Here is a 27,910-nt window from a genome sequence, read left to right as displayed (position 1 = left end):
GGGAAGCAATCAACCATGACTGAGAAAAAAGATTGGAGAGGACAAAAAAGTCACTAAGGCTTTCGATGCTACACATATATGATGACTAGAACTAACCACTGTCAAGGCTTTTAATTTCAGGTATAGAAGGAAATTGAGGAGTTGGTCAAGATTCAAGATAGGTAAAAATTATTTCAAGTAGTATTTAAAGTATTTAGTTCTAGGTGCTCCAGCAGAGGGCCAGCAATTTTAAAACAGAATTTACTAAAACTCTATTGTGTTTTATTTTTTAAACATGATTTGTGCGTTGGAAAATGGAACAGGGTTTGGCTGAGTGCAGTTTCTATTTCACAAGGAGTCAAAAGAAGGCCCTCCCTAATATTTAACTGGCAGATGGGCTGGCCTGGAAGGTCTAAAACTGTTTTTAGACAAATGGCTGGAATGTAGGCTAGATGAAACTGGGAGCACCTATCAGTCCCTCCAGCATGTAGACCCCAAGGGAGTCAGACTTATTATGATGACTCAGGGGTCCCAGAAAGAATGTTCAAAGAGCCAAGCAAAACTGCAAGGTCTCTTTAGACTAGGCTCAGAAGTCCCAGAATGTCACTTCCACTATTGTTTTTTGATGACCCATGTCAGTAAAGCCAGTCAAGATTCAAGGAAAGGGGAATTAGACCCTTACAAAAGGTAGTCCCTTAGTTTACCACAAAAAGTTATCTTAAAATACTGTCTTTAACACTTCGGTTTAAGTTTAACCCTGTGAATATAGAATTCTACTTCTGGCAGAAATATTCTATAATTCTTCCCGTATCCTAAAGACTTGAGAGCTACATGCTAAAAATTATACCTTCATTTTTTCTGATAAGTAAAGAAAGGTCTTTTTAAGGTGGTTTTATTCAGTCAGAAACTTTTTATTATCTATTTGCCAAAATGATAGCAACTCATATATATACCTATAAAAAAGCAATTAGGCCCATTGGTTAAGTACAGTCCAGTGGTAATTATCTAAGAAATTGGGAGGAATACTACTTCTAGTCATTCTTAGTAATAGCACTTTTTAAAACAAAAAAATTGCCATGCCTGCAGTCAGTACACTGAGTGATGGCAGCATGCCAGGATCCTGATTGAAGCAGAAAATCTGCTAAAATCTTACTGCATTCCTGATTGAAGTACTAAAAGATTTCCTTTTAGTCTCTTTTCTATACCTGATGGTCACACTTCCAGGCTATGCTTATCAAACAAGCGATTAATTTGGATTATTACATTTCCTCCCAGGTCTGTTGTGTTGCTCTTGTCAATAAGTATAAAAACATTTTGATGACTACTATCACATAGACCACTAGAGTATAGCCCAGTTGTTGGTACTCTAGGAAAATTTCATGCATTTTCCAAACACTTATTGAAAACCTATTCTATGCCAAGGAAATATTATAGTAAGCAAAAATGGGCATGGTTTCTGCCATCATGTTCCATATAGCATGGTGACTGTAAAGATGGGAAAGAGAAACAGAGAATATGAGAATTGATTTTATGTTCATCTAGGAATGCTGTATGCACAGCTTACTCAGATGTTTATTAAGAGTGTACATGTGAGACTATTTACTCTGCTTGAAGCTTTTTGATGTCCAAGGATGCCTCCATGCCAAGTGTCTGGCAAGGGACTTAGAGTCTAAATAACTTATACAGAAGAGATTTAAGTAATGGATATTAGGAATAGAAGTAGGTAAAACTAGAAAAAAAATGTTTTACCTAATGTAATGTAAAATAAAATCAACTGAAGTTGCCTTTCAACTTACTGTGGAGTTAACTATTATAAAATGTCTTTTTTCTAACATACTACTTAGGTATTTCATCTTTCTTTGGTACCTCTAAGATACTGCCTAAAAGTTTAATTTTAAATAGGAACTATTATTTTTACTTAAATTTAGATGTATGCACCAATTATAATGTAGGTTTCCTATTAAGAATTTTGAATAAACCAAATATTTCTCTCCTGTCATTCTGAAAGTCGGCTACCATGAATACAACATATCTATTGTCTTGCTTCAGCGTAGTAATATTTAAAGTGACTTAGGATAATGGAAATATTTTCCTAAAGAACTGTAGATTTCATCCATTTCCAAGTCTTAATTTCCTGACCATCCCTTAGTAGTTTATTTAGAAAAACTCATTTTTAAATGAGCAGTTGTCATAACTTCTTTTATACTGTGAAGAAATCTTATGATTTTCTACTATTAAGGAAAGTATTTACGTCCTATATAATAAAAGCCTAATATGCTAAGTGTCCGGTCATCCACTCAACCAATCAAAGCGTAGTATGCTAACGATAAGGTTAAGGCTGCTCAGCCGCTCACTATGATGTGCACTGACCACCAGGGGCAGACCCTCCAACCAGTAGGTTAGCTTGCTGCTGGGGTCTGGCCCATCGGGACTGAGTGAGACGGGCCAGACACACCCTGGAGCCCTCCTACAGCCCCTCCCCAGCTGGCCAACCTCCCGCGTCCCCCCCCCAACCCCGATTGTACACCAGTGGAGTCCTTCGGCCTGGCCTGTGGCCTCTCAGAATACAGGACCCCTTGGGGGATGTCAGAGAGCCAGTTTCAGCCCAATCCCACAGGCCAGACCGAAGGACCCAACTGGTGCACAAAGTCATGCACCAGGCCTCTAGTAAAAAATAATTTCTTCAAACTAGAGAGAGGCCAACAAACATTAGACCTCACCTGGGATGGTTCCAACTAGAGATGATCTCAGAGCTCCTTGGCCTTTTCTTTTATAAATAATTCTACCGTGTGATGCTTGACCCTTTAAAAAACATTAGTTGTCTTTTATATAAGTTTTAGGACTACTTTCTTAAGAATTTCTTAAGAATACTTTAGAGCTAATTCAAATAGTGTGTGTTAATGTCAAGAAGGTAACTTTCCCACATAATTACCTGAAGTTGTTCTAAACTGTTGATGATGATCCCAAATAATTGTGAAAAGATTTTTTGATTAGTAACTTTTCTATTGCCATACACTATTTCTATTGCAAACCTTAAGTTATATGTTAAACTTTCTACGATCATTAGGTATTTGGAGCTGGTGAGGTGTCAGGCTTCTAAATCCAGAAAAAATTGAATATGTTAGACTATTAATCTTTAATATAGGATAAATGGGGTGGGAGTTGCTTTGTTTCTCTTTGTATAACTTATTTGTATGGCCTCTATTGTGTGATTTTTCTCAGGAGTAGATTTCTCAGATTAAATTTAGGTAAATTACTTGTTGATTTTTACTGTCATTTACTTGAAACATAAAATTAGGAACCTTGTGTTCTGCTTACTTATTAAAGACTAGAGGCCCAGTGCACAAAAATTTGTGCACTCGGGGTGGGAGAGGGGGTCCCTCAGCCCAGCTTGTGCCCTCTCGCAGTCTGGGACCCCTCGGGAGATAACGACCTGCTGGCTTAGGCCTGCTCCCGGGTGGCAGAGGGCAGGCCCAATCCCTAGGTGCAGCCCCTGCTCGGGCTCAGAGCAGGGACGATTGGGGAGTTGGGGCGCCGCCCCCTGTCATACACAGAGCAGGGCGATCGGGAGGTTGTGATTCCACCCTCAGTCACGCTCAGGGTAGGGCCAATTGGGGGGTTGGGGCACCATCCCCTGTCACACTCAAGGCAGGGTCGATGGGGAGGTTGCGGCGCCACCCCCTGTGATGCACAGAGCAGGGCCAATTAGGGGGTTGGGGAATTTCCCCCTGTCACTCACAGAGCAGGGCTAATCAGAGGGTTGGGGCGCAGCCCCCTGTCACCCACAGAGCAGGGCCGATCAGGGGGTTGGGGTGCCACCACTCTCACACTCAGGACAAGGCCGATGGGGAGGTTATGGCTCTACCCCATCACACACAGAGCAGGGCCCGTTGCGGGGGGGGGGGGGGGGGGGGGGGCTGGGGCGCCGCACCTTGTCATACACAGAGCCACAGGGCGATCAGGGGGTTTGGGCTCTGCCCCCTGTCACGCTGATCCCGGTGCTGGGAGGCATATTACCCTTTTACTATATAGGGTAGAGGACTGGTGCATGGGTGGGTGCCAGCTGGTTTGCCCTGAAGAGTGTCCTGGATCAGGGTGGGGTCCCCACTGGGGTGCCTGGCCAGCCTGGGTGAGCGGATGATGACTGTTTGCAGCTGGTCACACACCCTTCAGGGTGGGGGTCCCCACTGGGGTGCCTGGCCAGTCTGGGTGAGGAGCTGAGGGCTGTTTTCAGGCTGGGGGTGACTGAAGCTCCCAACTGCTCCTTTTTTTCTATTTTTTTTTTTATTATTATTCTGGGCCAGCTTTAGCTTTGAGGCTTGGCTCCAGCTCTTAGGCCTCCACTGCTGAAAGTAGGTTTCTGGCCTTTGTTTACAATGTTGCGATTCTGCTGGCTGAAGCCTGGCAGGTTTCTGGGGTTTTGTTTAGCTTCTATGTTTGTTACATAGTTGCTTGCAGCTCAGAGGCCTGCAGTGGCAGGCGGGGAACGTTGGAGTCCTCCCTCACTGAAGCAAGCAAGCCTCATGTTAGTTTCAAGCTGCCTGGCTGTCGGCCGCCATCTTGGCTGACAGTTAATTTGCATATTGCCCTGATTAGCCAATGGGAAGGGTAGTGGTCATACGCCAATTACCATGTTTCTCTTTTATTAGATAGGATTCTATATTCTCAGTTTCTGTAAAAAGCCCTTTGATAATTAAGATGAGCCTTTACATCAAGTTCTTTTGCATTTATTTAAAAAGGGAAAGAAAGGGATAAGAAAGCAATGCCAATTCAATAATATTATCAGAAATACTCAGGGTACAGACCACACTTCTCCAACAGTTAGGTAAATGGGATGAAACATGCAAAGAAGTTTCTGTTTAAAGGGTTGAATAAGTCTGTCTATGTAAAATTATAGAACTCTTAACTATTTTGCTATTTGTCTAACATAAAAATGATGTATATAATTTAACTGGTACATAGTTAGAGCCTAGCAATGGTAGATGCTATTAATAATATACTATTGCCCTGGCCAGGTGTCTGAGTTGGTTAGAGCATCATCTCATACACCAAAGGTTGCAGTTCGATTACCGGTCAGGACATGCAGGTCAGGACCATACCTTGGTTTCAGGTTAAATCTCTGGTCAGGACATGTACGGTAGGCAACCGATGGATGTTTCTCTCTCACATTGATGTTGCTCTTTCTCCAAAATTAATAAAAACATATCCTTTGGTGAGGATTAACAAATAATGATGATTATTATAATAATCCCAATTGTTTTATTATTAACATTAGCACAACTATATGGCACCTAGAGAGCCAGTGGCACAGCCAGGACTCAATCCTAGCCTACCTCCATGTGCTTTTTCCAGAGCACTGTGCTGCTTCAATCATGACCATTCCCAACCTTATTTGGCCTGACTACCCTAAAAGCATCGTCTGTGTTTCAGTGCATATTAAGTAAACTCAAGCTCTTTTTGCTGAGTCTTGTAGATGCTAAAACACATGCTGAAACCTGGAGGAGAAAATTATACATCCATGTTCGTAGAAGCATTATTCACAATAGCTAAAACATGGAATCAACCCAAATGCATCCATCAGCAAATGAAAGGATATTTCATTGTATTGAACATTATTAAATAATACCCTCAAATATGCAATATTATTTAGCCTTAAAAAGGAAGGAAATTCTTTAGTAATATGCTACAACATAGATGAACCTTGAGGTCATTGTGCTAAGTTAAATAAGCCAGTCATAAATGTCTGTTTAAAGGGTTGAATAAAAGTCTGTCTATGTAAAATTATAGAAATCTTAACTATTTAAGATTTACAAAAAGACATACAATTTGACCTATATCAGGTACTTAGAGTAGTCAAAATCATAGACAGAGAGTGGTTGCCAGGGTTTGGGATCAGGGGAGAATGATAATTAAGTTTAATGAGTTCAGAGTTTAAGTTTTACAAGATGAAAATAATTATAGATATGGATTGTGGTGATGGTTGTACAACATTATGATTATATTCAATACCACTGAACTATACACTTGAAAATGGTTAAAATGTTAAATTCCATGTTTTGTATATTTTCCAAAATAAAAAAAAATGAGGGAAAGGTGAAAGGTGTGGTTTAAATAATAAAATCTATTTGAGATGGGTGGGTAGGAGATCAACCAAATAAGTTGTATGCATTATACATACGTATATAACCCGTGGACACAGACAATAGGGTGGTGAAGGCTTGGGGCGAGGGATGGGGGCAGTCTAGAAGGGGTCAATGGGGAATAAAGACTTAATTTTTTAAAATATTTTTATTTAAAGCCAAATCTAGCTATCAAATTGACACCAATAATATAAAACAAAGGTTATTTTCTTTAATAAACCAAACTTGTTTTCTCTGCTTTGTTGTGTGTGCATGTGTGTATAGTAAGCTTTCTGGTATATATTATGTAATTTCAGTCCTTTTCTATTTGAAATGAAGTAGTGACTTTTATTGAATAATGCTTTACTTATGAAGTAGTGTATTAGTTTTCTATTGCTGCAGAGCATATTACCACAAACCTAGAGCATAACACAATACCCAATTATCAACTTAGTTGTAGATATCAGATCTGTAGATTAGAAATTAGTTTGGGCTCAAGTAACTTCTCTGTTTAGGATTTCACAAAGCTGAAATCTAAAGTGTTGGCTGGATTGGGCCCTCATCTGAAGACTGGGGGGAAATTTGCTTCTGGGCTCCTTCCAGTTACTGGCTGAACTCAGTTGCTTGCAGTTGTGGGTCTGAGGTCCACATTTCCTGACTGACTGTAGGCGAAGGGCCACTGTTCTCCTAGAGGCTGCCTGCAGTCCTTCTCACAGAGCCCCTCCATCTTCAAAGCAAGCAGTGGTGTGTCCGTTCCTTCTTGCCCTTTGAATCAGATTTGCCTTTCTGCTCCCAACCAAAAAATGCGGCCCAAGTAGCATAGCTCAGTGGAGGAATGTCGACCTATGAACCAGAAGGTCAAGGTTCGATTCCCAGATTGCAGACTCAGTGGTGGGTATGCAGGAGGCAGCTGATCAATGATTCTCTCTCATCGTTGATATTTCTATCTCTCCCTCTTCCTTCTTCTCTGAAATCAATAAAAACATTTTAAAAAAACAAGTGAACTGAAATAACTTGACCAGGGTCATCTACTAATGAGCAAAGCCAGAAATTTAAATCCAACTCTACGTATGAATACAGTTTTTACTTGACAGTTAATCATCTCTTTTATTTTAAAAATTTTTAGCAGAAAGTTTTGTACCCTGGATACTTAGAATTGTAAGGAATTAAAGCAGAGAACAGGAGTAAGTCTCACATTATTTTCCCTTCTGCCTTTTTGCTTGCATTCATCTATTGATTTTCTCCCAGCTTTTCTTCAAGTCCTTTCTCTATGCAGTATAACTTCTTTTAGTTCTATTTTTGGATATGAGTTACAATTAGAAATTTTCTTGAACAAATTATAGAGTAAATCGAAACCAAAGACAATACCAACATGCAGAAGCTCTTAGGCAGTATGGCCATGTGTATATGTGGTGTATACAAACTGTTTTCTTCTCTGTAAGAAACGAAAGTCATTTTTCTTTATTTTTTCTATTTTCCTTTTGTGTTTGTTACTACTAATTTGTATGTAATGTGGGTAATCCAGGATCAGAATCCCAAAAATACAATGCTCTTATCTCAAGAACTTTGGGCTCAGCATGAGGGACAGGACACACTGGTACTGCGTTTTCTCTACAAAAAATAGAGAAAATTTTGGTTCTGCAAGGAAGGCTCTTTTGGATATTAGAGTGACATGATGACTCTTCTTTCATATGTGAATATACTAATCTACATATTAAGGACTTTTTCTCTGTTTTATGTTTGGTCCCTGGCTTTAATGAGTATAAATGATAGGTACCTGGGATTAGAGTTAGAGAGGTAGATCGGAAGGAGGTTGGAGGAAGGAAAACATGTTTAAAAACCATCTGGCTCTGGTTCAGAGTCACTTCAGCTGCTTTCCCAAACCAAAGCCTGATATCGATATCACACACTAGAACTTTTGCTCCATTGGGTTCCCCAATCATGTGATTGGTGATTTGGCAATTATGTTGGACGTGTATATTGGAACTTTGATCTCTTTTCTTTATATCTGCTTCATTGCCTTACCCTGGACCAGGCAAACATGATTCTGTGACTAGTAAACTGGTGCTGTACTTCGTATGGGGCTGAAAATGCTCAGAAGATAGGTGGTTGTACTCTGACTCAATGTGCATTTGCAACATTCTCCTTAGTATGTTTGGAACTTCATTGAGCACAGATACTTAAAATTCCTCAGGATTTTTGTAGGGATTTTTCCTCCTAACTTTGCATAAAGTGTAATATGTTATAAAATACTGAAGAAATATATTTTATTTTTCTACTACCTTAGAAGTTACCTTGTAATTTCATTTAGCTCAGTTAACACAGAAATTGTGGTAATTTGCTCACTTACAGAAAATGCCAATTCACAGAAGGATTTTAAGAGAATCTTTTACAGGTGTGCTTTTTGGGAGGAATCAGTACATTTTTACTTAAAACCAACTTTGATTTCCTCATTTTCTATTCTTTGTGCAGTTAGTTTCTCTGTGGCTTAGGATTATGAATTGAGAAGAAAACTTTCTGTTTCAACATGAAATGTAATATAAATCTTTCTTGTGTGTTCAGCGGCCATTGCAGTCCTTTGGACAGACAGGAAAAAGGTCTAAGGTATAGTAAATATTTTGTGCTGGCATGCCAAGGGCCGTCCTTCATGCTTGATGAATCCTTGTTTTCATACAGCGCTGCATCAGTTTAGTTTTGTCATATTTTGTTTGGGGCAGAAAGCTTATTTTGTTTTATTTGGGTTTTGTCTTGCCTAGTTGCTTTTGTGCATTGCTTTTGTACCTTTAATGGTTTTTTTATAGAGAAAATGGCTTTCTCACCATTCTTTGGGTTTTGAAATTGGAATTATTCCCATTCTTGCTATTGCTGTAATTTTCAAAACTGCAATTGTTTGTTTTCCCTCTTAACAATGGATTTTAGAGGTAATTAATGATATATATAACTTGCACATTTCACCAATGCCTATATATGGCAGAAACTATAAAGATTTAAGAAACTCTAGGGGGCTTTTGGATATACACCCCAGATTTGTGAAATGTAGTGTTAATTTTAAATACTTTTCTTTAGTCAAGCTCAAAGTTAAAGCTAGTTCGGAGCCTTGCAGTATGTGAAGAATCTCCACCACCCCCTACAGCAGAGGTATCACAGGAGAACCAGGTAAAAAAAAATTATTATTTACAGACATGGTGGAATAACCTGCCTCCTGGAGAAATTTTTTCATAAGGTTAAATAAAAGTTGTATCTACACTCTGAAATCAAATTTTTTTAAGTTGTATGTGCATGTGTGTGTGTGTGTGTTATATGTGTTTTTACTAAGAATTCATTTAATAATACATGATACAAGATACACACGAAAAGTGGGAAAACCTTGTTACGTCACTCTAAAATTTAGTATAATGATTTCTCTCTGGGAAAACTTAGGGATAATATAATTAAGTGGGAATATGGCTCTAAGGGAGTTATAAGTTATTTTGGAAAAGTAATAAAGTAGTACCTTCACTTAGTGGAATTGCGATGGAATTTACTCTTTTGGTTTTGGCCTTTATAAGTTTGTCAAATACTGCTTGTGTGTGAAAGGAAACTACCCAAGACTTCTGCTTGATATATTATTTTACTTAAACTGAATGCATGGTGAAGCCAATTCTTATATTAGATTGGCTCTAATAGTTGTCTTGAAACTTCTAATTCCTTTTCTGTCTATGCTTGTAAAATACAGAACTGAGATTTAAGCAGACAATTTGGTTTGCCTTTTGTATTTTTAATGCTATGACTACTTTTCTGTTAATCTTAGCTATGGACTAATGTTTGCCTTCTCTTATATGGGCATTATATATGAAATATGTTTGGACCCTTTACCAATATTTGTCTGTGATGATAACTTTGGCTGTTAATGGCTTATTCTACTTTTTACGAGTTTAAGCAACATAAAATCCTCCTATATCCCAACAATTAGTTTCCAAAGAACTGAGGCAATTTTTGACTCTTTAAGAAGCATACTAAAAAAGAAAGAAAGGAAAGGGCCATGAGAAGTTGTATTTCTTCTTCTTCTTCTTCTTTTTAATAAATAGCAATTGTACATTTATTGATTCAGGCGAAGTCTTATGCTTTGTCTTGATTTAAAAGATGATACTCTTAAAAGCCTGCTATACATGCTGAAGATAGTTGTCACATATTTAGAATATGCCCTCTACACTTCTTTGCTTCCAAAATGTAAGAAGAGGCCCAGCCAGTGTTGCTCAGTGGTTGAGTGTCAAACTATGAACTAGGAGGTCACGGCTAGCTTCCTCGTCAGAGCATATGCCTGGGTTGTGGGCTCAATCCTCAGTGTAGGCCATGCAGGAGGCAGTTAATCAGTGATTCTCATCATTGATGTTTCTCTCTCTCTCTCTCTCTCCCTCTCCCTTCCTCTCTGAAATCAATAAAAATACATTTTTTTAAAAATGGGAGGAGAAGATTTTTTTTTTAATTATTTGTCAGTAAAAAATACCAAAAAATCAGTTTCTTTTGGACTGTGCTCAAGTGATTCAGAGTTTATTTGTGATTTATTTACAATTTAAAAACAGAAAAAAGCTATATGCATTCATTCTATAAAGTAAATATTTTTTAACAATAAAATAACAGAATTTTCTAAGAAAAAGTAGAAATGCAGTCAAAATATTTTACTAAGAACTATTGCCTGAGAACATTTTTAAATGTTAGCCTTTGGCTTTTGCATAGTTGTTGATAAGGCTGAAGAGTTATGATACGCTCTGAAAGAAATTTAATAAAATTGTTTTTGAAATAGCAATTTTAAAAAGTTCTTTTGTACAAATTAGAGTAAATACTATGCCTGTCCAGGATGGAATAATATAGTGTTTTTTAAAAATGTATTTCTTTCTGTTGTTCAAAATGTTATACCATCCTAGCCTCATGGACTAATTAATTAGTCCAAGGAGATTGAAAAAATGAGAAGTGTCAGGCATTCATAAGACTATTAATACAGAAAAATGCATTCTTTTTAAGAAAAACTGTAATGTGATTGTTGTTTTGTTGTTGTTGTTTTTTCAGTACATTTTACCTATCTGAAAAATATTGGGGCGAAATTCTTATAGTGCTACATAAATTTATCTAGTGAAATTTATATGGGAAAAAATAACATCAGGAGTGTATTATAAATTAATGTATATACTATTGATCTCAGATTATAATTTTTGCATTCATAGTTCAAAGAGCTGTTATTCCACTTAATACATTTGTTCTCAATTTCTCTTGAATACAGTAATTTTTGTCTTTTGAGATAATAGCCTACTTTCACTGAACTTTTTCCAAGTCTTGAGTTCCCTAAACTGCACCTGAATGGCAATAGGAAAATAAATTATTTCTCCTGAAATGTCCTAGTATCTAATCCTTGATGGGTAGAGACACTTTCCAACTAATAATGTTTGCTTCAGAATGTGATTTTTGAGGAATTAATCTGGAGTAAAGCACATTAGTCAAAAGGTTGAGAGGCAATTAAAAGAGATATTACTTGTGTCTAATGAGAGCTTATGAGAGGGAAGTGACCAGTAACAGATGTCAATGGCTGAGTGAGGAAGAGTAAAGAAATTACAACTTCCTATGGAGATGTTGCTTATTTATAGTCAGAAGAGTTTGTGTATGGATTTCAGCATTTAAAATATGCCTTGTTTATTTGCTAATGAAAACAAGGTCTCAGTATCAACCGAATCCAGACCTCAGTACATTAAGCCTCTAGATTTTTAAATACAATTAATCTTGATAAAATAGTTTAGTATCTGTAATTATAATGTACAACTTTAGTAGGAGAATTTAGAAATGAAACCTGATAGCCATTGGGAGTGCCTTTTATGGTGGTCTATATGTGAAATCTTTTCTTCCAACCTGGATTTCATGGATTATCCTTGAGTAACAGGAATAGAAGCTGTAAGTCAGTAACACTTCTAGTATTCTACTTCCAAAACATTCTTCCGGGATTCATTTTAAAATACCTATCTTACAATTACTTTAAAAATAAGGAAAGTAGATTAGAAAATGAGTCATAAGACAACATGGATGGATCTTGAGAACGTTGTGCTAAATGAGATAAGTCAAATGGAAAAGGACAAGAACCATATCATTTCACAAAAAAGCAACAAATAGTTCTGGCCAGTTTGCCTCAGTGGATAGAGCATTGACCTTTGAACTGAAGCATCTCAGGTTTGATTCCAGTCAAAGGCACATACCTCAGTTGCAGCCTCGATCCCTGGCCCCGTTTGGCAGGGATCCAATCGATGCAAAGGCAACCAATCGATGTGTTCTCTCACATTGATACTCATCTCTCTCTCTCTCCCCGCCCCGCTTCCCTTCCACTCTCTAAAAAGCAATGGAAAAATATCCTCGGGTGAGGAGACTGGCTAGATTTCCGATGGTGAGCACACAATAGAGTATACAGATACATTACAAAGTTTTACACCTGAAATTTATATAATGTTATTAACCAATGTTACCCTGATAAATTTAATTTATAAAAAGGAAAATTAGTCATAATGAGAAAAATGATTACCAGTTGATGAATGTAGGAAGTTCAGCAATTTTAGTGAAAATTGCCAGTATATAGCTTTTGCACTTTATTCTGAACATAAATTTGAACTGAGATGGAAGGGGAAGCAGAATTGAAGAGATGAAAATAGCAGTCAGCAAACCTATAGGAAAAAATACTATATTTAATCTGAAATTTTTTGCCAATTACTATTTCAAAAAAAAATAATGTTTTCTGGGGGGTCAGAGTTGTTTAACAGAAATCCTGATGGCTGAAAGTTTAAGAACCCTGAAATTTATATTCCCTTTGATATTGACTTACTGTATTACCACCAACAACCATCTCCCAGAGAAGAGAAGTGGAGTAATTGTCTGATTGATGTTTTTCATCACCATGGACAACAGTATAATTTAGTCTACAATTATCTTTAGTAGAAATGGTATGGATGTTATTCTGCCTTTCTTGATAACTTTGCCCGAATAAACAGAGCTGTGTGACATTTACCATTTTAGGCTATATGAATTAATTTTCACTAATTCCTTTGGTTTTTGAAATTGGATGTAATGAGATTGTTTTAAAAATGAAATGTAGAATTAGTTCTCCTTTTCAGTCTTATATAATATGGTTACTTTACAGTGAATTACTATGTATCAGGAAAGAAAGCAATCTTGCTTGAAATCTTTCTAAACTTTGAGGTGATTGAGGAATAACAGTGATACATAAATCTCAAATAATGAAAGTCATGTAAATTTGGTTTTGGATATTTTGTACTTACAGTTTTTTTATATGTCAAGAGAATGATGGAATATGAGATTTTACCTATTTCTCTCTTCCCCCCCCCCCCGCCCCCTCAAAAAAAGTACTTTTTACTAAGTGTTGACTTGATACTTATGTCTTCCTGTTGTCATGATTGATGATAATTGTATCTTTCCTTGGCATCTCCATTGCAAAAATAGGTTAAAAAGACCTTGGTTCTTATTCTCCAGGAGCTTTGCAAGTAGATACATTTAAACTGTTACAAAAAACATTTTTTTTCTCTAAAATAATTTCTAAGATATGTTTCAATTGATATAGTCAACATTTCAAATTTTGCTATCCAGACTTCAATAAATATGGTAAAAATATTTTTAAGTTGTATTCTACTTTGAAGAATCTAATTGGATAAAATAATAGTTTTCTTTTTTTCCCCCTCCACATACTTTTGTGTTACTACAGGTGTGTGGTATTAACTAAATTGCTCTATATTTTTATTTAAACTGATTTTACCTTCCAACAGGAGAAAATTCAGATCCAGTTAACACAATCATTTGAAAAAGAGGAGAAGCCCTCAAAAGATGAAGCAGAAAAAGAAAAAGCCAGTGATAAGTTACCCAGAAAAATGTTATCAAGAGGTTTGCAATTTATTTTTGTGGGGTTTTTAAAACAAAATTTTAGTGTCATTGTTGGTAATTACATTCCTTACCATATATATATATATGATACAGAATATATATATATATATACACATATATATATATATATATATATATGATACAGAACATATTGAAGGGATAATATAGTATTTGCTCATCTGGGCAAAATGGAATTACACAGTAAGACACATTAATTAAAAAACTGCAACACATTCCAGAGTCTCTGAGGAAGATAACTGTCTTTATCTCTTACTGGTCCATCTCCTATTGAAATAATAAAATTACTATAATTTGAATACTGATTTCACTAAAAATATTATTTCTTCCTTATAATACAAAGTGGTGATGCCCTGGCCAGGTGACTCAGTTGATTGGAGTGTCATCCCGTATACCAAAAGATGGTGGGTTCAATTCCCGGTCAGAGCACATACCTAGGTTGTGGGTTCAGTCTCTGGTCAGGGCATGTATTGGGGGGGGGCAATTGGTCTCTCTCTGTCTCTCCCTCCCTCCCTCCCTCCCCCTCTCTCTCTCTCCACCCCTCCCCCTTCCTCTCTAAAAAATCAAAAAAAACATACCCTCCTGGAAACCAGAATGTTTATCTTTCATAATAAATTTTAAGGGACTTCACCTTCATCTATTGCACATCTATAAAAATGCTTTTTTAATTTACAAACTTGATTATGCTGATCAGTATTATAAACAGCATGAAGGGAGAAATAAACATAATTTTTTTAAAAAAGTATATTGGATATTGGAAGCAAGCCTTTAGTGATAGGCCTAATCATATCTAATTAAATTAGTGTTCTTTCAGAACTAAAATTCCTATCTACCCCCAAATTATTTTCTCCACCTATGTTCACAATTGAACTAAGCTGTCTTAATTTGCTACCAATGTAGTTAATTGAATAAGTCATTCTAATTTTTTACTTCAGGAGACATTTTAGAAAATGAGGATTGTGGTGAGTATATAATAGGATCTTTAAAGGATTCAGAGTAAATTACTGTCACATTTGAGAAGTTTTTGTTTTTTTTAATCCTCACCAAGGACATGCTTAGAGAAAGTAAGGGGGTAAGGGAGAACTAGAAGGACAGAAAGAGAGGCATTGATCAGTTCCCTTCCAAAGGCTTTCCAACTAGATCATACTTGCAACCTAGGCATGTGCCCTGACCCGGAATCAAACCAGTGACCTTTCAATGCACAGAGGGACACCGAACCAACTGAACCAGGCAAGACATAAATTTTTTTTTTTAAGAATGTACATGTACATGCAGTTATATAAACCTACGTCTGTTCGTTATATGGGAATAGAAAAATTGTTTTCATCTGATTTCATAAGTTTCCTTTTCCTACTTTGTTAATCTTTTTTAATGTGGGTCACCTCATTTTATTTAAGATATGTATCATGTGTAAAAGGAAATGGGATTTATTTTCAAACAACTTCATACTGTGTTTTTGTGTTGTTGTTTTTTAGATTCCAGTCAAGAATACACTGATTCAACTGGCATAGATCTACATGAATTTTTAGTAAATACATTAAAAAACAATCCCAGGTAAAAATTAGATTTATAAGGTTTATATTGCTTTTAGAATACCATAATTTGCTATGTGTGTCTCCATTACTGAGTTAGAATATTAGAATAAGATTGCAGTATTTGAAGTACACCAGAAACATTTTAGATTCTTAGGGTTATGATGTTGGTGGTCTAGATGCACATGCATAAATATCTTTTTGCAATATGTATTTCAGCATGATATAAAAATAATTTATGCTGTATGTAGGAATTTTGGGAAATACAGAATTACCAAGAAATTTTGACTCAATTGAAATGCAGAGGTAACATCAATCATGAAAAAAAAGAGAGAGAAATATTCTCAGGATAATGCACCCAACTGAACAAGAACTTAGTGTATTCATTTGTGAGTGTTTAAACAGTTAAAGTCACATTATTTGTTCCCTTTTTCTTAGTTTATACACCTTCAATCCTATGATTTTTAAAGTGCTTATTTGAGTCACTAACCAATTGTGAAATCGTTTGTTTACCAGGATAATGAATAGATTTTTATTTTTTGGCAGGTCATTGACCCCTTTAAGGTATTTCCCACAAAAAGTCTTATCCACAAAATATTTCACCAATGCTTTCATGAGGTAGAAGACTCCCAGGTTAAAAATCCATCCTCTAAGTGTTAACTTCCCAGAGTGGGAGTTATTTTACATACATTGCAATAAAAAGAAAACAGTTTCATTTGGTATGTGCACATGGAAGAAATCATGAACACCTGGCTCTCTTTAGTCTCACTGAGACTTATATCATACCTCAAGATAAACCTTTATTTTAATTCAGGGTTTATTGTATTCAGTGCCATCTTGATTTTCTAGTTTACTCTTAACATAAACCTTCAAAGGAGAACTGCCTAAATGAAAACTGAGCTTGTTGTAATATGGATTGAAGGAGTATAGTTATGACATGAGGAAGAAGATAGTCAACTTTGCCTGACTTTTTTATTTTAAGTCCCAAAATAAAGATGAAATCATTAGTCCCTTGGGGCATTTCTTTTTTTTCCATCACCATTTATCCCCTCTATGCCCTCTTCCACTTTCCCCCCTGCCCCCAACAGTCACCACTATTGTCCATGTCTATGATTTCTCTCTATTTTCTCTTTTGCTCCAACCTCCACTCATCCCCCAATACTCCACCTCCCACCAAAGCTGTCTACCTGCCCTCTATCTATGGATCTGTCTCTTATTTTGCTTGGTGGTTCAGTTTGTTCATTAAATTCCAGAAAATTTTACCCTTTACAACAGCATGGATGTACCTGGAGAACATTATGCTAAGTGAAATAAGCCAATCAGAGAAAGACAAGTACCATATGATTTCATTCATGTGGAATCTAATGAATAGGTATTTCTTAAGCATCTGTCATGTGCTAAGTATTGTGCTAAACATTCTGTATAATAAAAGGCTAATATGCAAATCGACTGAACGGCAGAATGACCAGTTGCTATGGCACACTGACCAGCAGGGGTCAGCTGCTCAATGAAGGAGCTGCCCCCTGGTGGTCAGTATGCTCCACAGGGCGAGCGCCGCTCAGCCAGAACCTAGGCTCACGGCTGGCGAGCGCAGTGGTGGTAGCAGGAGCCTCTTCTGCCTCTGCAGCAGCACTAAGGATGTTCAACTGCCTAAGGCGTCAGTCAGACATCCCCCAAGGGCTCCCGGACTGCGAGAGGGTGAAGGCTGGGCTGAGGGACCGTCGTCCCCCCCCCCCAGTGCACGCTTTTGTGCACTAGGCCTCTAGTTATAGATATAAAGATGTGCAAGATATCATCTCTGCCCCTAAATTATCCACTCTCTCTGCTAGAATAAACTCTTGATATATAACCCTATGTAATAAAAGGGTAATTTGCAAATTGACCCTAACAGTGGAACACCCAGAACAACTGCTCGACCAGTCACTATGAGGTGCACTGACCACCTCTCAGTCCCTTTCCCCGGCCAGCAGGCTCCCATCGCCTGATGGTGAACAGGGAACCAGGGATGGGTGGCCGGGGACGTGGGCGACTTCAGGCCAAGGTTCCCGCCGTGTCCATTGCCCCACACACAGAGGGCGATCTGTGGTGGGGGCGGGGCTGGCAAGTGGGCAGGAATGGCCAACCTCTCAGTCCCTCCCCCCGGCCAAGAGGCTCCAATTGCCTGACCAGGGTTGGGTGGTGGGGAGGCGGGGCTTGGCTGCCAGCAGCCAGGGAAAATGGCCCTGAATGCAGGCGAGGCATAGGGACCATACCCACGAATTTCATGCGCTGGGCCTCTAGTCTCTCTCTCTATATATATATATGGCTAAGTGTCCATCCAACTGATAGCTATGGCATGCACTGACCACCAGGAGTTAGACGCTTAATGCAGGAGCTGCCATGACACACACTGACCATTTAAAAATAAACGGCACCACAGACCTGGCACCGACAAACCAGCACTCAGCTTCCCCCAAGTGGGACACAGGCCCCACCACCACCCCGGAGTGACAGCCCACAAATTCCACCCAACGCTGCCAAGACCCCATGGCGCAAAATGCGGCCCACAGCCCAGCCCGGAAACAGTCACTGTGAGCGCCGGGAAATGACTTCACGTAGCAACGCCTGGCTTCCTCTCTCTAGTGACTAGCCTCCTTGGAGTTTCTTCAACCCAGGAACCCAACTTGCTTCATAGCCAGTTGCAAACATTTCACACTTTAACCAAATGTTTGTGAAGCATTTTCACGTGCCTCATCTCATTTGATCCTCACAAAAGTCCTGGAGGAGGTAGATAGGAGACACGGTAGAATTCTATTTTCATTAGCCAGAAGATGGAGATTTAGAAAGTTTAGCAACTTGACCCACCTGAATAGAAGTAAGAAATGGTGGACCTTCAAAATGACTTCAGGTTTTCTCACTGCACAGAGTATAGTCAAACACTGCTGCAGTTAAATATTTTACCCTTTGTTCTCCCTGTGTGATCTACAATAATAATCTGCTTTGTGTTGATATTTGCTGCTGTGTTGCTGACAATTACCTGAAAGAGAAGTTGGGGTGCTTCACCTGGCTGCGAGAAGTTTAGCTACATCAGAAAGCAGGTTTAATTAAGCAAGTGTATTCTATAGAGATAAAAGGCTAAGTTGACCCGCGCATGCAAATCATGTAAAGCTCTCACTGGCGTTAATCTCATGCATGTGTTTCGATCTGTCATTGTCTGTCATGTATTTGATTGACACTTCTATTATAGAGAAAGGGCAAATAGCGATATTAAAATATTTCTTCTAATTAATTTCCTTTCAATGATCACAAATCCGTGCACCGGGACACTAGTTAAAATAGAATAGATGTAAAATAACTTTTCAAAGGCTGTAAAAGAGAAGGGGGGCCCCCAGCCTTTGTTTGAAAGAATATGGGAAGGCATCACTGAAAAGTAATGCCTGAGGTGCGTCTTGAAATCAGAGTGCTTTAAATGGGAACTATCTATACAGAGAAGCATGAGAAAGGCATTCCAGGTAGAGATAAAGAGCATTGCCAAGGCATAGCAGTGTGTGAGGGAAAGTGATATACTCAAAGAAAGACAAGATTGTACACACTGGCTCTAGCAGGGAGGTATGGGCAAATCATTCTAGAAAATGGTAAGGAAGTAATTATTAGCTATTTTAGCAAGCTGTTTCATATGAAGTAAGATTGTGGAAACTAGAACTCAGAGGTTTGAGAAATAAGGGAGAAGGAGAATACATAAGTAGTTTGAGTAAAACAAGATAGGATTCTAAACAGGCAGAAATTTTCTTTCTGCTGAACCTATAGGAGACATCAATAAGGACAAAGATTAGAAATCTATTTTTATATACTTCAAAATATTTTTCTATTATACAGTTCTGTTTTCCTCTACATATAAATGCAAAGGTTTGTTATCTGCATATGAATTTTTAAATTATAAAATTTAATGGGCTTTTAATATACTCAGATATGTGCAACAACCATCACTACAGTCAATTATAGAAAGTTTTCATAACCCAAAAAGAAACCCATACCCTGTTGCTATCACCTCTCTATGCCTTGAGTACTAATCAAGCTTGTTTGTACAGATTTCCCTGGTTTTGACTTCACATGTCAATAGCGTTTGTATTTGTGTGTGTGTGTTCCTGTGACTGGTGTCATTCCCTTAGCATATTTTTATGGTTTATCCATGTTGTCACGTGTATCAGTAATTTATTCTTTCTTTGTATGCCTGCTGTTTAGGTCAGGCACAGGAAACCAATTTAAATGCACTGTTTTGTGAATGCTGAATAAGTTGCCTGCCTCGGATCCCTTCCCCCCCCCCCCACAATTAGTGTATAAAATATGTACTTCTGAAAACTATATAATGATCATTGTGGTAAATGCTATTAAAGAAACAGAGTCTAAAAAAGAATATATGAAGTTGTTTTAGGCAAAGGAAACAGCATGTTCAAGGAAGCTGAGAAAGGAAGGAGTTTGGCACGTGCCGAGATAAGCCAAGATGATAGGTTTTGTGAGGAGGGCAGGAGATTAGGCTAAAGAAGTAGGCAAAGACCAGACTATGCCTGCTTGTTAAGTCACATTTCAGATCCTAAGAGCAGTGGAAATCTGTGGTAAATATTTTATCAAGGCAATGACATGTATTCACGTGTATTTTTTGGGGTTTTTTTGTCTTTTTAATCTTTATTGTTGAGATTATTACAGATATCCCTCTTTTTTCCCCCCTGATAGTTCCCTTCCACCCGGTTCCCACCCCACCCCAGGCCCTTGCCCCACCCTATTGTCTGTGTCCATAGGTAATGCATACATGCATATAAGATCTTTGTCTAATCTCTTCCCACACACCCACACACTTCCTTCCCTCTGAGAATCATCAGTCTGTTCCATTTCCATGCCCCAGATTCTATTCAATTCACCAGTTTATTCTGTTCATCACATTTTTTATTCATTTGATTTTTAGATTCAATTGTTGATAGATAATATATTTGTTGCCACTTTGTTGTTCATATTTTTTATCTTTACCTTTTTCTTCTCCCTCATCTTAAAGAATACCATTCAGCATTTCATATAATACTGGTTTGGTGGTGGTGAACTCCTTTAGCTTTTGCTTGTCTGTGAAGCTCTTTATCTGACCTACAATTCTAAATGATAGCTTTGCTGGGTAGAGTAATCTTGGTTGTAGGTTCTTGCTTTTCTTCACTTTCAGTATTTCTTGCCACTCCCTTCTGGCCTGAATAATTTCTGTTGAGAAATCAGCTGACAGTCATATGGGCACGCCCTTGTAAGTAACTAACTGCTTTTCTCTTGCTGCTTTTGAGATTCTCTCTTTGTCTTCTGCCCTTGGCATTTTAATTATGATGTGTCTTGGTGTGGTCCTCTTTGAGTTCCTCTTGTTTGGGGGTTCGCTGTGCTTCCTAGACTTATAAGTCTATTTCTTTCACTAGGTAGGGGAAGTTTTCTGTCATTATATCTTCAAATAGGTTTTCAATATCTTGCTCTCTCTCTTCTTCTGGCACCCCTATAATTCAGATGTTGGTATGCTTAAAGTTGTCCCAGAGGCTCCTTACACTATCTTCATATTTTTGGATTCTTTTTTCTTCTTGCTCTTCTGGTTGGGTGTTTTGTGCTTCCTCACTGTCCCTTCCTCTCTCTGAAATCAATAAAAAAATATTTTTTAAATCAATCAGTAAATAAGTAACGTTTATTTGGGAGGAAAACAATAACCTCTTGGCCTAGTTTTATTGATCTATAAATTTGAGGAACACAAATGTTCTGTAAAGCTACTTCTAGCTTTAAGTTTCTTTGAGGTTCTTTTGCTTTGTTTTGTTTTGTTTTGTTTTGTTCCCCTTGCACATGAAACTTATACTGAACACAGGAATACTCCCTTGATCAACGTTCTTGGTGTGTGAGCAAGGAGGTCCTTTGGGGAGGGGTGCCATTAATTTTCTACAGCCTAAATGCACTAAATAAGCCCCTAGTGGTCTAAAGGAGCACATGCAGATACTCCTTAGAGTCTATTTATTTTACCTAATGGAGGTTTTTGGCTCATTTTTATTTTTATGGGCAAAATTCCTGAAGTCTTATAAATATATAATAGCAATTTAGAGAATGATTTGTAAAGTCCTCTCCTTTGGAGTTAAAGTTGGTAATGTAGTTCATACTTCTCTGCTATAGCTCTATTTATATATAGCTTAGGATTCCCATAGGAGTATTCCTGTTGTTACCGGCATTTCATGTTCTCTAGAGCATTGTTTCTGTGGTGTTCAGCATGATAACACAATCATGCATCTAAAGATGTATATTTTCCTGCTACCATCTCTCAGCTTTATTGAGTGGTAAGGAAGTAAATACTAATATGCTCTTTTTATCCATATATATTTACAGAACAGAGTCTAATATAGTGATAGTGGAGTCAAAATCTATTGCAAGAATAGCAACATGTTGATAGTTGTTGAAGTTGGGTGATGGCTATATTAAAGTTCATTGCACTGTTCCCTCTACATTTGTGTAGGCATGAAATTTTCCATAATAAAAATTTAAACCAAAATAAGTCATTTTTATTTTTAAAAAACATTACTTTTTTTAGAAAGCATGTAAATATTTTAGCATCAAGCTTGTGATAGTAGTCAATGTACAGTTGTTAAGACAAATATTTAGTAGTATAAGTTCAACATTTATTATTTCAGTGTTAAATTTTACAGATGAGTCTTCATATTTTGTTTCAGGGACAGAATGATGCTGTTGAAATTGGAACAAGAAATTTTAGATTTCATTGGTAATAATGAGTAAGTCCTGACATTTAACAAGAAAAGAAATTATCATCACATTTCTTCTTGATTTATTAAATTTGTGTTTCTTCTTTCCTAATTCTAGGTCTCCACGTAAGAAATTCCCCCCCATGACATCTTACCATAGGATGCTGTTACACAGAGTAGCTGCTTACTTTGGGTTAGACCACAATGTTGATCAGAGTGGGAAGTCTGTCATAGTAAACAAAACTAGCAATACAAGAATGTAAGTATTAAGAAGTTTTGGTGCACATTATATGTGTGACGGTACTTTCTCTTTTTACAGCACCTTTTACATAGGTTTTCCATATGTTTTAGCAACTTAATTAAGCTCCATATAATAACCTTACACGATTGGACCAAAAAATACTTTTAGATCACTAGCTTTAAAATGCACCAGTCTGGGGACTCTTTCCCCCTCCACACATGGGAGTCTGTGCTGTGGGACCCTTTCCCCCTCCCCACGTGGGAGTCTGTGCTTGTTCTTCAATAAATTTCCACCTTTGCTATACAAAAATTAAATGAAATGCAGTCTGAACTGAAATGAGGTGGATGAATGAGGACTGGTTTTAAAAAGCAAAAGCAAAAAACCCCTCGGAGGTCATAATATCAGTGATATTTGGTAACCTTTCTCTTATGGATTTTTAAATTAATGTAATTGAGATAGCTATGTCCAACCTCTGGCAAATTGGGGGATGAGGGAATGCAAATGGGGACACTATCACCTTTAATCTTCTGTCAGTTTACCATCCTTTCCACTTCTGGTTTTGCTCCTTTTCTGCTATAGATCTCCAGAAAGTCAGTACATTAGTTAATAATGTTGTGTCCACCTTATGGGCTATATGTAATTTTCTGAGGAAAACTTTCAAGGAGTTAAGAAAAGCCATTTTCTTTACAAAGTGATATCTGTATACTGTTGGTGAAATAGATCCTCCGTGCTGGCATTTGGAAGCAAAAGGCCCAATGCAGAAGCACCTAAAACTATAACATCTACAAAATACCTCTTCTGCCTATTTGTAAAGCTGATCCTAAAACAATTAATTGAGTTAGCTAAAATTTATACTTTGGTGGAGATCTGCCCATCAATAGAATTTTCTATTATCAGTTTGTGTGTGACAACAATGGATCTGTGGTATTGAGCAGCAGTCAACTACAGATGCCATAAATAATGCAAAGTTCACTATTTTCCTGCCTTTCTTGAAGCTAGACTTCTCAGGGTATGACTATGAACCTTTTGGTTTGCATGGTTATATTCAATTCACTTATGTCCTACTAGAGGTGCGGTGCATGGGTAGTGTCCCTAGGCCTGACCGGTGATCAGGGCCAATCGGGTTCCCTGCCTCTCCACCTACTCCATCCCTCGTCACCCATGCGCAATCACCATGCAGTCCTGCTTCCTCCTCTCACTCCCTCAGCGCCCTGCTGCCACAGCTGCTGCTGGTCGCCCACCATGTCCCCCTGGTGGTCAGTGCATGTCATAGCGAGCGATCAAACTCCCAGTCGAACTCTCGAGGGGACAATTTGCATATTAGCCTTTTATTATATAGGATACCCTTATAGCTGCCATTTTGTTTGCTGGAATTAAGTTGGTTTTCTTCTGTTTTAAATAGAATGTTGTCAACATAATAGATATATAGATGGAACTTAGTATTTTTAAATAATTGTTCCTATAAGTAAGATTAAATTAATGAAGATAAATGTCTTTGAAAGGGTCCTATCTTTCTTGGGGATTTGATTTTACCTGCAAGTGTGAATCTGATTTAATTTTCTTCTGCCCTTCCCTTAGTCTTTTTAAAATATCCCCATCAATTAGTCTTTTCCCAGTTAGTTACATTATGGCTAATGTAGGATAGTAACTATAGCATGAGTTGAACTGAAGGTGAATAGAACTCTAATTAATCTAACCAATACCTCTCAACATTACTCAGAGCTGCTGGATACCCAATCACATGCACATTAGCAGGCATTTTGACTAACATTTCGACTGGTGACTCTCTAAGGTTTTCAATACAGTGTAACCTCAGTTATTTGAATGCTATGAATGATGTCAGAAAGCTTTGGGGTTTTCTTCATCAAGGTTTCCAAAAGTTTAGCTAAACACAGATGTTTGTGATATACTTAAAAAAGAATAGATCAGTAGCATAATTATAACTTGACATTTCAAATCACTGAAGTTACACTGTATTTTTGTATCTTCTGCAATAAGAAGAATGTTATAAATCAGAAAACCTTAGAGATCTACTCCACATTGAATAAAAACAAACTTACCTTTTCCTCATAGGCAGATTACCCGCTCCAGCCTTGAACCAGTGGTGTTGTGGATGTCAGCAACCCGGTGTCCACTGGGGTGTCTCAATGGAGCGGGAAGTCAGGCATCTGTAAAAAAAAAGAGGTAAGACAGTCTTAAGGTTAGCTGAAATGCCTGCTAATGCTACTTGGTGTGGGAATCCAGCTACTCTTAGAAAAGTTGCCAGGCTGTTGGTTAAATCATATAGTTCACTTTGGAATGACAGTCTCTCACCTAAGTACAAACTCCTTGAATAAGAAAATGTGACTTTTATTGGCTACAAAAATAATTTATATAAGTAAACAGGGTAATCATGTGACAGAAATAACAACATACTGCCATGATCAGAACTACATTGACAATCTTTCAAACTCCTAAAAAATGCAGTCTTTTTCTCATTAGTTTGGTCGTGAAACTTTTTACACTGTATTTTTCTCTTTAATTCTGTATGTAATTTTACATGGAGATCTGCTCTCTGTTTCGCTTATTTAGTATATTTTTTTAAAATTTGTTTCATTTATTTCCGAGAAAGGAAGGGAGAGGTGGAGAGAGAGATAAAAACATCAATGAGAGAGAACCATGGATCAGGTGCCTCCTGCATGCCCCCTACTAGGGATTGAGCCATCAACCTAGGCATGTGCCCTGACTGGGAATCGAACTGTGACCTCCTGGTTCATAGGTCAACGCTCAACCACTGAGCCACACTGGTCAGGCAGCCACAAATATTTTATTACTTTCAATTATGCAACACCAAACCAGGTACTATAGGAGTATAACATGATACTGTATACTTTTATTTTGTCCTAGAATTTTTTCTTATATTTAGAGGAGGCAATGCAAAGAGGACATATAGTCTTTGGGTCTTACATAGCAGGCTTCAACTATGGCTCAGTCATGGACTTGCCCTTTCACCTTGGATGGTTACTTAAGGCATCTGAACCTGATTTCTAAGTAGTATTTATAATAATAACAAACTTTTACTGTTTTAAATGTTGTCTATCAATTCATGTTCAGAATAACTCTGTGAAGTAGGTAGACTATAATTCCCATTTACAAATGAGGAAACTAGGGAATATAAAAGTTAAGTAACTTGTGTAAGTCCCAAAGCAACTAAATTGGTAAAGCTAAGTTTTGAACCCAAGCAGTCTGATTCCAGCGTTCTCACTATATTTCATATGGCCTTTCACAAATAACATGGGATAGTTAATATTTTCTTGGAAGATTATTATGAGGCGTTAATAAAATAATGTAATTACCTATTAATAGCACCAGTGAGTGGTAACTTTTATTACTTCTATTGCTTTTCATTAAATGTTATATTTACCCTTTCTGTAAATATTGTATATTATCTTAACAATATTTCTGTACCCCTGTTTTTGTTTTTTTAGACCTGATCAGAAATTCAATGAACATATTAAGGATGATAAAGGTGAAGACTTTCAGAAACGATATATCCTCAAGAGAGATAACTCTAGCTTTGACAAAGATGATAACCAGGTAATTTAGCACAATTAGAGCATTTTTTATATGTGCAGGACTTATACTAGCAGATTATTTTCCCAAGAATTAATTGTTCTCTTTTCTTTAGATAAGAATACGTTTGAAAGATGACAGAAGAAGCAAATCTATAGAAGAAAGAGAAGAAGAGTACCAGAGAGCTAGAGATCGTATATTTTCCCAAGATGTATGTATTTTAGCTCTTCATGTTAGAATATATACTAACTAGAGGCCTGTTGCACAGGGAGGGGGAGTGTCCTTCAGCCCAGCCTGCACCCTCTCCAATCTGGGATCCCTCTCACAATCCAGGACTGCTGGCTCCCAACCGCTCACCTGCCTGCCTGCCTGATTGCACCTAACCACTCCCCCGCCAGCCTGATCGATGCCTAACTGCTCCCCTGCCTGCCTGATTGTCCTTAACTGCCCTCCCCTGCTGGCCTGGTCACCCCCAACTGCCCTCCCCTGCTGGCCAGGTCACCCCTAACTGCCCTCCCTTGCCAGCCTGGTCACTCCCAACTGCCCTCCCCTGTAGGCCTGAGTCCCCCACGACTGCCCTCCCCTACAGGTCTGGTAACCCCTAACTGCCCTCCCTGCAGGCCTGGTCCCCCCACATCTGCCCTCCCCTGCAAGCCCTATCACCCCTAACTGCCCTCCCCTGCTGACCTGATCGCCCACAACTGTCCTCCCCTGCTAGCCATCTTTGACCCCATGGGGGCGGCCATCTTGTGTGTTGGAGTAATGGTCAATTTGCATATAGCCTCTTTATTAGATAGGATTATAGGAGCTCACTCCTCCCTTAATCTGCTGTTCACATTTTTAACCACATTTGTTACATATCAAGTTACCTTTTAGAAATACTCTGTTTTATTCATTTTAATAATAGTATATAAAATACTATATTGCAGGAGTTACATAAGTTTTTCAAAAGTTAATAGCAGATCTACTATGGGAGTAATATTCTGGACTGAGTATATCTATATGTATAAAAGCCTAAGCGACCATTACAACTGGTCGACTAAATGGTTGACCGGTCACTATGAAGCGCACTGACCACCAGGGGACAGATACTCAATGCAGTAGCTGCCCTCTGGTGGTCAGTGTGCTCCCACAGCAGGAACACCGCTCAGCTAACCGACGGGCACCAGATGCCAGGTTCAGGGCTGGTTGCGCAGCTGCAGCAGTGCAAGCCTCTCCCACCTCCGCAGCAGTGCTAATGAGCAGCAACCGCAGGCACAGCAGGGCCAGGATGAGTGGGAGCGGCACAGCGCCCAGTCCGGGCTCGGGCTCCTCCCCGGCCATCTGCTGTTTCGCACCCTACTACATCCCTCGGAGGATGTTGGACGCTAGTTTCGGCCCAATCTCCGCAGGCCTGCAGGGATCAGGCTGAAACCTGAAGTCCGACATTTCCCTAGGGGTCCTGGATTGCGAGAGGGCGCATGCCAGGCTGAGGGACCCCAGGCTGAGAGACAGGGGCCTCTAGTCTATCTGTCTATATATATGTATAACCCTAATATACAAATAGACCAAACAGTGGAGCAACCACACAACTGGTCGCTATGACGTGCGCTGACCACCATGGGGTACGTGTGTAACATGGTGGGCATCTGCTGCGGCAGGATGGTGGAGTAGGTGAGCGGGGGTGCCAGACGCAGGCGGCACTCTGGTCGCTGTCATCCAGGCAAATCTCTGGTGGTTACTGAAAATTCTTTGCTCCCGCCGGCACCAACCCCACTCACACCCGCTGCCAGTGCCAGAGCCGCCATTCACACCCGCAGCCAACACCCAGCGCTGGCCCCAATCTCTCAG

At 38.5% G+C, this 27,910-nt stretch overlaps 1 protein-coding gene across 17 annotated transcripts in view; it reads left to right on the top strand.

Annotated features, from left to right (window-relative positions):
• The window catches only part of R3HDM1 (R3H domain containing 1), a 185,841-nt gene that overhangs the window by 75,241 nt on the left and 82,690 nt on the right, over nt 1-27,910 (top strand). For 12 of the 17 annotated variants that reach the window (XM_059704585.1, XM_059704582.1, XM_059704577.1 and 9 more), the window contains exons 4-12: nt 8,661-8,702; nt 9,165-9,254; nt 13,889-14,003; nt 15,497-15,575; nt 22,258-22,317; nt 22,406-22,546; nt 24,602-24,712; nt 25,996-26,104; nt 26,196-26,291. In XM_059704585.1, coding sequence (XP_059560568.1) covers nt 8,661-8,702; nt 9,165-9,254; nt 13,889-14,003; nt 15,497-15,575; nt 22,258-22,317; nt 22,406-22,546; nt 24,602-24,712; nt 25,996-26,104; nt 26,196-26,291 — 843 coding nt within the window. The remainder of the gene's footprint in view (nt 1-8,660; nt 8,703-9,164; nt 9,255-13,888; nt 14,004-15,496; nt 15,576-22,257; nt 22,318-22,405; nt 22,547-24,601; nt 24,713-25,995; nt 26,105-26,195; nt 26,292-27,910) is intronic. The other 5 variants (XM_059704589.1, XM_059704583.1, XM_059704578.1 and 2 more) reach the window with 4 other exon arrangements.

This window comes from Myotis daubentonii, chromosome 7, assembly GCF_963259705.1.
Source record: "Myotis daubentonii chromosome 7, mMyoDau2.1, whole genome shotgun sequence".
In the NCBI taxonomy this organism is placed as follows: domain Eukaryota; kingdom Metazoa; phylum Chordata; class Mammalia; order Chiroptera; family Vespertilionidae; genus Myotis; species Myotis daubentonii.
The sequence above is the reverse complement of the archived record's forward strand: the minus strand, read 5'-3'. Positions and strand labels throughout refer to the sequence as shown.